This window comes from Staurois parvus, unplaced genomic scaffold (assembly GCF_062004578.1).
Source record: "Staurois parvus isolate SC_StPar_1 unplaced genomic scaffold, SC_StPar_1.0 ptg000594l, whole genome shotgun sequence".
Classification (NCBI taxonomy): domain Eukaryota; kingdom Metazoa; phylum Chordata; class Amphibia; order Anura; family Ranidae; genus Staurois; species Staurois parvus.
Window position 1 is genome coordinate 727,606 of NW_028318390.1, and position 12,282 is coordinate 739,887.

Consider the following 12,282-nt stretch of genomic DNA (forward strand, 5'->3'; position numbering starts at 1 on the left):
ATTTTGCAGATTAAGATATGGTAGCGACCTTGAGGGTCTGCTATTTCTGAGATGTGGTGGAATTGTGTAGAGTCTTTTATGGCTGTAATGACACCAATTTTTTTCTTGGGGTCAGTGGGCATATAGATGTGAGAGAATTGATGCAGATGTAATTTAGGAGTCTTGGTTGATGCGAAATGTGTTTCCTGTAGGAAGAATACGTCAGCATGAAATGCGCGGGTTTCCTTTTGGAGCATCGATCTCTTAAAGGGGGAGTTTAAGCCACGAACATTAAGAGATGTTATGTTAATCATATTGCAGATCGTTGACTTGGTTAGTTGAGTAGGCGAGTTGTTTATTGATATGTTGAGAAACGTTGGATAAATGTGGTCGTGGGAGGAGACTTTCCACAGGCATGGTAATGTGGTATTGGCTCGGTCGTTGACTCAGGAGATGTATTCTCATCTCCTGAGTCAACAACCTGCATGTTGTTTTGCAGGTTTCAGTTGAACAGTTGATTCGGATGGTCGACTGATGGTGCAGGAGGGGAAGGAGGTGAAGGGGGGGGGGTAAAAAAAACTTGCTGAAAATGCAAGTAACATGAGTAGCGTGGTGTGCTACTTCAAAACAGGGGGGTGTGAACAAGCATTGACCGTGAAAGAGGTCATGCCAAACAGTATCTTGTAATGTGAAGATATTTGGTAAAGGGCCGTTTGCCAGAGATTAGTAGGTTGAGGTATAGTGCCCGAGGTGATATGTTTGAGGTGGATTGAGGGTGTAATGTGTCAGAATCACTCTGCCTCCATTTGTATTGGTAGATGTAGATTGGTAGGGTTCCACAGGTATTATGTTCCAGGTCTTTAAAGGTCGATGCCTGCTTCTAGGTTTTTGATTGTATATATTCTACCGTGATGTTTGATGGTAAGTTTTGTGGGGAAACCCCACTGATAGCCTATTCCATGGTTTCGTAAGGCTTTGGTGATGGTGACCAGCTTTTTACGGTTAAGGAGTGTGGCCTTTGACAAATCTGCAAATAATCTGATATTTGCATGTGATGGCAGGAGTGGAGGGGGGTTTCTGGCTGCCGACATTATTTTTTCTTTTACGTGGTAAACGTGGATGCGGGCCAGAACAACTAGGGATTGATGCTGATAAGAATGATGGTTTGGGTATTCTGTGCGCTCGATCTATGGCGAGCTCCATATCTGAGAGAGATGGGATGAGGTGTTTCATATATTGTTGGATATATGGCAGTAGTGTGTCGCTGGCAATATTTTCAGGAATACCTCTGAATTTGATGTTGTTGCGTCTTGAGCGGTCCTCTAAATCCACTAGTTTCAGATTTATTTGCTCGATATCAGTTGTATGGTCTGCGTGTGTGTCAATTAGGTCGTTATGCGCTGTAATTATTTCTCCCATTCTCGTTTCAATATGGCGTAATCTGTGTTCTTGTTGCTGAACCACATTGGAGATCTGGGATAGTGATGATGTCAAATATCTATGTAGTGTTTGTCGCAGGGATAAGAGCATGTTTTTCATGCATATTTCGGTGATAGGCTGGTCAGAAGCAGGCAAAGAGTCTATCACAGATGAATCAGTATTGTGATGGAGGGATGAGAGGCTGACAGGCAGAGTCAGTTTCTAGTCGGGGTCTAGATTTGGCTGGGCTGCTTGTGGTGGGAGACAGGGGAGGAGATAACTCCTCCGGGTCCCCAGGGTTATAGAGGAGATCTCAGCCTGACGTCTGGATGCTGCGATGTGTTGTCCCCCTCATGGCTGCTGTGTCCGTTAGCTGTGCAGCTGGCGCCATCTTGGATCCCTGCTGTGACAGCAGGGAAGAATTTAGTTAATTTCCCTGGCTGTCCAGGTGTTTTGCGGTGGCGAGGCATGGACATTGAGGGTTGTACACCCTTTAGCTTTGTATTTAGCCGGTTTATGTCCCTCGGGGCCGGGGTGTGCCGGGATATGTCTGGCGAGTGGAAGGAGCGAGGATCAGATCGCGTCCATCCAGGAGCCAGCCGCGCATGTGCCTCCTCTTCCCATCCTTTACACTCCGACCAATTCTAGATATCTGTTTGATGCTTTAAATTCCCACCATCTTTTTTAAAATTTTTAAATTTTATCCTCTCCGATATGGTATAGTTCCTCCATCCTGTGTATATATACTCCACCCTTTTATTTTTGGGGTCTCCTGTGCCTGCCAGAATCTAGGGATCAACCCTTTAGCAGCATTTATTAAGTGAAATATCATCATATTCTTATATTGTATCACTGTAAACTTAGATTTATGAAATAAACAGACCCAAGGGTCTTTCAATATGCTAATCCCCAACATCTCCTGTGTTGTTTTATACCTTGCCAAAATTCCTGTATTTTGGGGCGATCCCACCATATATGTGCCATTGTTCCTTTCATCCCACACCCCCTCCAACATAAAGGTGAACTCTCTGATCGTTGTTTATGTACCACACTAGGTGTAATATACCATTTTGCTAAACATTTATAATTTCTACTATATTCATATCCACAGCTCCATGTGTTAATTTAAATAATTTCTTTTTTTCCTGCTCATTCAATTTTGTTCCAAGGTCCTTTTCCCACTTCTCCAGAAATGGTGGAGAAATAGATCCAGACATTTTTGTGAGGGTCTTATAAACGCAAGAGGTAACATGTTTTCGCATTGCATCCGAGCTAAACAATTGTTCAAATGGATACATGTCTTCCCCTGCCCACAGTGGCTGCGGGAGCGCTGCAACAAAATGTCTTAATTGATAATAACGCCATTCATCTAATATAAAAAATAATTCCTTTTTATTTTTTAAATCTTGAAAAAGAACATAATTCCCCTCTTTCAGTGATATCTTTTAAACGTGCATTTCTATCTTTTATCAATTTTCCTTCAATATTATCTTTCCCCCAGTGTGAAAAATTTTGTTCCCACCAGGGGTATTAACAATGAATTATATTCCCACCTCATTTGCTTATGAATTATATCCCATATCCTAATTACATTCCTTGTTAAAGTGCATTTATTTTCAGAAAAGGTACGAAAACGTTGTGGAAGCCAAATAAGCCTATCTAATTGAGACTCACTAAGTGTACTTTCCATTTTTACCCAACTTTTCCCCCGTGAATTTATAAACCCATATGCTATTCGTGAATTCAAAACAGAACAATAATATCTCCTAAAATCCGGCACATTTAAACACCCATTTACTTTATAATTACACAGTACCTCATATTTAACTCTTGATTTTTTATTTAATCATATATATATATGAGTATCATTTTTTGTCTCAAAAAATGTCCCTGGTAGATATATGGGTAGCATATGAAATGTATACAGAATTTTTGGTACTATCACAATCTTTACCATGTTTATATGACCAATCCAGGAAAGCAATCCTATTTAAATTTTTCTCAGTTCATCCTTTATCTCATTTACTAATGGAATATAATTTACCTGATATAAATTATTTAAAGAAGAGGTTTACTTTATACCTAAGTAATTTTAATTCTTTTTCCCTCCATACAAAGGGAAACACTTTCTGTAAGGTCTGCTTCTCTATCTTCGGAACATTAATATTTAATATTTCTGACTTTAAAGGAAAGGATTAATTTTCAGATTTGATAACTGTATAAGTATTTTAATATTTTAGTTAAATTGGGTAACGTTACTCTAGGATTTACTATACAAAATAACATATCCTCTGCATATGCCGCGACCTTGTGTTTCACATGTCCTATCAAGATTCCCTTTACATCTACATTCCTTTGTACAGTCACTAATAAGGGCTCCAGAGATATAACAAATAGTAGGGGAGAGACTGGACATCCCTGCCTTATTCCATTATACATTTTGAAGGACTGTAACAATGAGCCATTAACCTTCACTGCTGCTTATGGATAAATATATAACTTTTTTATCCACTGTACTATTTTAGGTCCACTTCCTAATGCTTCCAATGTGTCAATCATAAATCCCCAGTCTACCCTGTCAAAAACTTTTTCGCCATCTATCAACCGGATAGTTCTCTCTCTTACTCCTTTGCAGGAGGAGCAATGATCTTAATCCATTATCCCTTCCTTCTCTACCTGGTATGAATCCCACTTTTTCTAAATGTATCTAGTCCGGCGTCAACTATTTCATGCTGTTTGCTTGGACCTTTGCATATAATTTTGTATCTATATTTAATGATATAGGTCTATAACTGGTACATTGCGGCAAGTCTCTCCCCTCTTTAATTGTAATATATGCTTGCAATGATTCTTCCCTCATTTCCATCCCTTATCCTAATGCATTCATGTACATATACATTTTAAACACATGTTGTTCTTTAAATTTCCTATATCCATCTGGCCCCTGGCTCTTTTGTGCAACTCTGCTCTTCAATGCTGCATAGATTTCCTCCTGTAATATTGATTTTTCAAAGGCTACTAATCTTTCTTCTTCCAATCTAGGTAATGCAGCCTCTTTTAAGTATATCTGCCTTTTTTTCCTTTTTTCTTACGCTGATTCTTTCAGGTTCATAGATTTTACTTTATATAATCTACTACATATATTTTTGAAATGTTTTAGCGATAATAAAAATATAATTAAAAAAGAAAAAAATGCATGTATTATCTTTAAAAGTAAAAACGTTAAAGCAAAATTACAAATGTACTACTGTGCTTTTACTTGTATTATTGGACTCTTTACTTGTTAAATCATATTATTCACTTTAGTTGTGAAGGTCAAATATGGGAATGCTGATGGAGAATTCTGCAAGTTTCCATTCAAATTCAATGGCAAAGAGTACAACAGCTGCACTGATGTTGGCCGCAATGATGGATTTATCTGGTGTTCCACCACATATGATTTTGATAAAGATCAGAAATATGGATTCTGCCCTCATGAATGTAAGTCTAACATTATTTCTAATGTATTTCTGTGATTTTAACATTATTACTTTGCAACAATAGTTTGTCACCTGCAGGATTATTTAAAAAGACCATATCGTTTAAGGCACCTTTGCTGTAGCAGCTTGGTCAGCATATATAGATAATTCCCCAGCATTTATCCTTTATGTAAAAAAGTTGCTAGCATCCTAGGGGCACGTACAGGAGGCAAATTCAGGAGAGTAAAGTATTTGTAAAAACAACCACTAAAATCTCACATAAGTTTTAGAAAGTAAAAGTAATTTCAAAAGTAATGTTCATTACTTTTAAATGCATAGTATTTGTTCACATATAACCAGGTGACCATGTGATGGTCCTTGCATTAGTACTTTGTCAAGCATGACTGATTCTCGACAAGAGTCATTGGACATAACATTGTAAACATATCTTTAGCTGCACACTGCATAAATCTTAATTATATTTCATTGTCAGGAAAAGTTGATCATACAGAAAAGAAGGGGAGTCGTTAGCCTTTAGTATCTATTCTTACAAATAACATTTCAGATGGTATTAGAGGCAAGATTCATTGTATCCAACAAGGCTGTTGATAGAATGCATTCCAGTTAAAGATAAACTTATCTATGAATTACAAAACCCGAGGTAAAGCACTACATATTTAACTCCTTGAATTCTGGTATGTAGTCACTATGCTCTGTGATTAGGCACTGCTGTGTCACACATTGCACAGAGCCTGCCTTCTGAACTACAGAGGTGCTGAGAGGAGTAGTTCCAGGAGCAAAGGTCAGTGCAGGAGTGACTGCTTGAAGGCAGCAAGGAGCCAAGGAATATGTAGTCCAACATGGAAAGAGGTTTTTTTAAGTAAGCTTATATTGTATTTAGAGATGAGCGAAGTATTCAAAAATTCGATTCGACTGATTCGGCGAATTCGTGGAAAAATTTCGATTCGAGTCGAATATATTCGCTGTGAATTTAACTTAAAAAAGGGTGTTTCTAGGCTTCAGAGAGACTTAATATTAGTGCTGAACACTGTACCTTTAATTTAAATGCCCTTGGAGTCTGCTGGGGAAGAGAAATAATACTGTCAGTCAGTATGACATGCAGATGAGTGCCGTCGATCTTAGAATCACCGCACACTTCACTCATTTGGGCAGTCACGGGGCCAAAACCAGAGTGTGGAGCCACAGTGTGGCGGTGGAGGCAGCAGCAATGGGAGGCCATACAGCACCCTATGACAAAAATGGAAACCACCAGCAGTGTGAGGAGACCTGAAAGTGGCACATGGCAGAGTGTGGCGATAGAGACAGCAGCAATGGGAGGCCGTACAGGGACCCTTGACACACTCTGGACCTGGCAGCAGCATGAGGAGGCGGTACAGGGGCCCATGACAGATTACGGGCCTGGCAGCAGCATGAGGAGTCGGTACGGGGGCCCATGGCAGATTACGGGCCTGGCAGCAGCAATGGGAGGCCGTACAGGGACCCATGACACACTCTGGACCTGGCAGCAGCATGGGGAGGCGGTACAGGGGCCCATGACAGATTACGGGCCTGGCAGCAGCATGAGGAGTCGGTACGGGGGCCCATGACACACTCTGGACCTGGCAGCAGCATGAGGAGGCGGTACAGGGGCGCATGACAGATTACGAGCCTGGCAGCAGCAACTTGGACAGGAGGACGTTCAGCTTCTGCACCGTCTGGTGCGTGCTCGCAAACTGTTGTCTCTTGGAAACGGATTCCAAGAAAGACTGCTGACGGAATCCGTGAAGAGGAGTAGCAGGAGAAGGAGCATCTGAACGAGCGGAATATGCCAACAAGCGACAACAGGGGCCCATGACAGATTACGGGCCTGGCAGCAGCATGAGGAGTCGGTACGGGGGCCCATGGCAGATTAGGGGCCTGGCAGCAGCTATGGGAGGCCCGTAATCTGCCAGCACCCTATGTCAAAAAATTGAACACACCAGCAGTGTGAGGAGACCTGAAAGTGGCACATGGCAGAGTGTGGCGATGGAGACAGCAGCAATGGGAGGCCGTACAGGGACCCATGAGAGACTCTGGACCTGGCAGCAGCATGAGGAGGCGGTATATAGGGGCCTATGGCAGATTAGGGGCCTGGCAGCAGCTATAGGAGGCCCGTAATCTGCCAGCACCCTATGTCAAAAAATTCTACACACCAGCAGTGTGAGGAGACCTGAAAGTGGCACATGGCAGAGTGTGGCGATGGAGACAGCAGCAATGGGAGGCCGTACAGGGACCCATGACACACTGTGGACTTGGCAGCAGCATGAGGAGGCGGTATAGGGGCCCATGGCAGATTAGGGGCCTGGCAGCAGCTATGGGAGGCCCGTAATCTGCCAGCACCCTATGTCAAAAAATTGAACACACCAGCAGTGTGTGAGGAGACCTGAAAGTGGCACATGGCAGAGTGTGGCGATGGAGACAGCAGCAATGGGAGGCCGTACAGGGACCCATGACAGACTCTGGACCTGGCAGCAGCATGAGGAGGCGGTATATAGGGGCCCATGGCAGATTAGGGGCCTGGCAGCATCTATGGGAGGCCCGTAATCTGCCAGCACCCTATGTCAAAAAATTGAACACACTAGCAGTGTGTGAGGAGACCTGAAAGTGGCACATGGCAGAGTGTGGCGATGGAGACAGCAGCAATGGGAGGCCGTACAGGGACCCATGACAGACTCTGGACCTGGCAGCAGCATGAGGAGGCGGTATATAGGGGCCCATGGCAGATTAGGGGCCTGGCAGCATCTATGGGAGGCCCGTAATCTGCCAGCACCCTATGTCAAAAAATTCAACACACCAGCAGTGTGTGAGGAGACCTGAAAGTGGCACATGGCAGAGTGTGGCGATGGAGACAACCCACCGACTGTTTTGCTCGCTGCCAAGCTGCCACCCTCTTCTCCTGATGATGCGGAAGCAATAGCCTGATGACGACGAGGCTGCCAAGTGCGATCAGCCTCATCATCATCAATTAGGGTCTCCGCCTCACTACTAGCCCCCTCGGCTGCGTGTGGGTCAGGAGACAGACCTGTCTCTAGACCGGCTACCGAGCCACTCTCCTCGCCACTACTTCTTCGCCTGGCTGCTGAAGAGGCGGATGTCTCCCCCCGTTCCTGACCGCCCTCTGTTAGCTCTTCCTCACTGTACTGGATGACACCGGGAGCACTAGCCTCTGGCTGCGAATAGTGCTGCCTCGACCCCTTCCTCTGCTGCCACGTCTGCTCGCTCCTAAAACATTGCCTCCTCTGCCACTCCTCTGCATGTTGTCTGACATACTCTTTAATTAAACGATTCTGTGTCCCTGAGTAACAATTCTGTGTCCCTGAGTAACATTTCTGTGGCCCTCAGTAACAATTCTGTCTGTCCCTGAGTAACAATTCTGTGTCTGTCCCTGAGTAACAATTCTGTGTCCCTCAGTAACAATTCTGTGTCCCTCAGTAAAAATTCTGTGTCCCTCAGTAACAATTCTGTGTCTGTGCGAGTAACAATTCTGTGGCCCTAAGTAACAGTTCTGTGGCCCTCAGTAACAATTCTGTGTCTGTGCGAGTAACAATTCTGTGTCTGTGCGAGTAACAATTCTGTGGCCCTAAGTAACAGTTCTGTGGCCCTCAGTAACAATTCTGTGTCTGTGCGAGTAACAATTCTGTGTCTGTGCGAGTAACAATTCTGTGGCCCTAAGTAACAGTTCTGTGGCCCTCAGTAACAGTTCTGTGTCCCTGAGTAACAATTCTGTGTCTGTGCGAGTAACAATTCTGTGGCCCTAAGTAACAGTTCTGTGGCCCTCAGTAACAATTCTGTGTCCCTGATTAACGTTTCTGTGGCCCCAAGTAACGGTTCTGTGGCCCTCAGTAACAATTATGTGTCCCTGATTAACGTTTATGTGGCCCTAAGTAACGGTTCTGTGGCCCTCAGTAACAATTCTGTGTCCCTGAGTAACAATTCTGTGTCTGTGCGAGTAACAATTCTGTGGCCCTCAGTAACAATTCTGTGTCTGTGCGAGTAACAATTCTGTGTCTGTGCGAGTAACAATTCTGTGGCCCTAAGTAACGGTTCTGTGGCCCTCAGTAACAATTCTGTGTCCCTGTGTAACAATTCTGTGTCTGTGCGAGTAACAATTCTGTGGCTCTAAGTAACAGTTCTGTGGCCCTCAGTAACAATTCTGTGTCTGTGCGAGTAACAATTCTGTGTCTGTGCGAGTAACAATTCTGTGGCCCTAAGTAACAGTTCTGTGGCCCTCAGTAACAGTTCTGTGTCCCTGAGTAACAATTCTGTGTCTGTGCGAGTAACAATTCTGTGGCCCTAAGTAACAGTTCTGTGGCCCTCATTAACAATTCTGTGTCCCTGATTAACGTTTCTGTGGCCCCAAGTAACGGTTCTGTGGCCCTCAGTAACAATTCTGTGTCCCTGATTAACGTTTCTGTGGCCCCAAGTAACGGTTCTGTGGCCCTCAGTAACAATTATGTGTCCCTGATTAACGTTTATGTGGCCCTAAGTAACGGTTCTGTGGCCCTCAGTAACAATTCTGTGTCCCTGTGTAACAATTCTGTGTCTGTGCGAGTAACAATTCTGTGGCCCTAAGTAACAGTTCTGTGGCCCTCAGTAACAATTCTGTGTCTGTGCGAGTAACAATTCTGTGTCTGTGCGAGTAACAATTCTGTGGCCCTAAGTAACAGTTCTGTGGCCCTCAGTAACAATTCTGTGTCCCTGAGTAACAATTCTGTGTCTGTGCGAGTAACAATTCTGTGGCCCTAAGTAACAGTTCTGTGTCCCTGTGTAACAATTCTGTGTCTGTGCGAGTAACAATTCTGTGGCCCTAAGTAACAGTTCTGTGGCCCTCAGTAACAATTCTGTGTCCCTGAGTAACAATTCTGTGTCTGTGCGAGTAACAATTCTGTGGCCCTAAGTAACAGTTCTGTGGCCCTCAGTAACAATTCTGTGTCCCTGAGTAACAATTCTGTGTCTGTGCGAGTAACAATTCTGTGGCCCTAAGTAACAGTTCTGTGGCCCTCGGTAACAATTCTGTGTCTGTGCGAGTAACAATTCTGTGTCTGTGCGAGTAACAATTCTGTGGCCCTAAGTAACAGTTCTGTGGCCCTCAGTAACAATTCTGTGTCTGTGCGAGTAACAATTCTGTGTCTGTGCGAGTAACAATTCTGTGGCCCTAAGTAACAGTTCTGTGGCCCTCAGTAACAATTCTGTGTCTGTGCGAGTAACAATTCTGTGGCCCTAAGTAACAGTTCTGTGGCCCTCAGTAACAATTCTGTGTCTGTGCGAGTAACAATTCTGTGGCCCTAAGTAACAGTTCTGTGGCCCTCAGTAACAATTCTGTGTCTGTGCGAGTAACAATTCTGTGGCCCTAAGTAACAGTTCTGTGGCCCTCAGTAACAATTCTGTGTCTGTGCGAGTAACAATTCTGTGTCTGTACGAGTAACAATTCTGTGGCCCTAAGTAACGGTTCTGTGGCCCTCAGTAACAATTCTGTGTCCCTGTGTAACAATTCTGTTTCTGTGCGAGTAACAATTCTGTGGCCCTAAGTAACAGTTCTGTGGCCCTCAGTAACAATTCTGTGTCTGTGCGAGTAACAATTCTGTGGCCCTAAGTAACAGTTCTGTGGCCCTCAGTAACAATTCTGTGTCTGTGCGAGTAACAATTCTGTGTCTGTGCGAGTAACAATTCTGTGGCCCTAAGTAACAGTTCTGTGTCCCTGTGTAACAATTCTGTGTCTGTGCGAGTAACAATTCTGTGGCCCTAAGTAACAGTTCTGTGGCCCTCAGTAACAATTCTGTGTCTGTGCGAGTAACAATTCTGTGTCTGTGCGAGTAACAATTCTGTGGCCCTAAGTAACAGTTCTGTGTCCCTGTGTAACAATTCTGTGTCTGTGCGAGTAACAATTCTGTGGCCCTAAGTAACAGTTCTATGTCCCTGAGTAACAATTCTGTGTCTGTGCGAGTAACAATTCTGTGTCTGTGCGAGTAACAATTCTGTGGCCCTAAGTAACAGTTCTGTGGCCCTCAGTAACAATTCTGTGTCTGTCCCTGAGTAACAATTCTGTGGCCCTAACTAAAGTTTCTGTGGCCCTAAGTAACAATTCTCTGGCACTCAGTAACAATTCTGTCTGTCCCTGAGTAACAATTCTGTGGCCCTAATAACGTTTCTGTGGCCCTAAGTAACAATTCTCTGTCACTCAGTAACAATTCTGTCTGTCCCTGAGTAACAATTCTGTGGCCCTAATAACGTTTCTGTGGCCCTAAGTAACAATTCTCTGGCACTCAGTAACAATTCTGTCTGTCCCTGAGTATGAATTCTGTGGCCCTAACTAGCGTTTCTTTGTCCCTAAGTAACGATTCTGTGGCCCTAATTAACAATTCTGTGTCCCTGAGTAATGGTTCTCTGTCCCTAAGTATCGTTTCTCTGTCCCCAAGTATCGTTTCTGTGGCCCTAACTCTGTCCCTGTCCCTAATACAGAGCGGTCTGCCTCTGTTCAATGACTGCAGGCAAATGAAGAATTCCAAAATGGCCGCTATTTATAGCTCGACCATTACACAGTGCTAGCTGGCTGGCTGCTGATTGGCTGATGCGATCACATGTCGTTGAGGAATGCATTATGGGTCAGCGCGCCTTGTCTGCGCGCCTTCCCAGACATCCCCGCTCCGTCGCCGCACATGTCAGCCGCCATTTTCGTAAAAATTTCGATTCGCGCGTCCGAATTAGGCTATTTTTCGGATTCGGCGCGAATCGAAATTTTTCCGATATTCGACTCGAATTCCACTTCGGCTACTTCGATTTGCTCATCTCTAATTGTATTGTTAAAAAAATATTGTTTGTTTTGCTATTACAATACTGATGTTATAAAATGAAAGTTTATGCTGTATGATGTGACCATAGATTTCCCTTACCCACCTCAAGAAGGGACTGTTTCACCCTTTTCCTGCTCTGGCCATTTTTCAGATTTCTATGCTGTCACACTTTGAATGACAATTACTCAGTCATGCCACACTGAACCCAATTGCAATTGTTGTTTTTTTTTTTAGACAGTTTTCTTCTGGTGATATTTAATTGATACTGTTTTTTTTTTGCTACATAAATGAGAGAGGACTGAAAATTGTGAAAGAAAATTCTTTGTGTTATAAAAAAAAACAGAAATTTGTTATTGCAAATAAATAATCTCCATACATTTTGGCTAAATTTTATTCTGCTAAATTTTTAAACAATAACCCAAATCAGTGTATATTATTTAGTCTGTGTGAAAGTTGTCTACAAACTATGGTGTATACAGTATATTTGAAAATGTGTCAGTCATGATGTACTGGAAAGAAAACACTCCAAGGTATTTTCTGAAAGTTATAATTTGTGCCACACGTTTTTGGAAAATACAGGAAAGAAAATGAAAATT

At 43.4% G+C, this 12,282-nt stretch overlaps 1 protein-coding gene across 1 annotated transcript in view; it reads left to right on the forward strand.

Annotated features, from left to right (window-relative positions):
- The window catches only part of MMP2 (matrix metallopeptidase 2), a 354,681-nt gene that overhangs the window by 83,921 nt on the left and 258,478 nt on the right, over positions 1 to 12,282 (forward strand). The window contains exon 5 of the mRNA XM_089692555.1: positions 4,705 to 4,878. Within this exon, the coding sequence (XP_089548681.1) occupies positions 4,705 to 4,878 (174 nt within the window). The remainder of the gene's footprint in view (positions 1 to 4,704; positions 4,879 to 12,282) is intronic.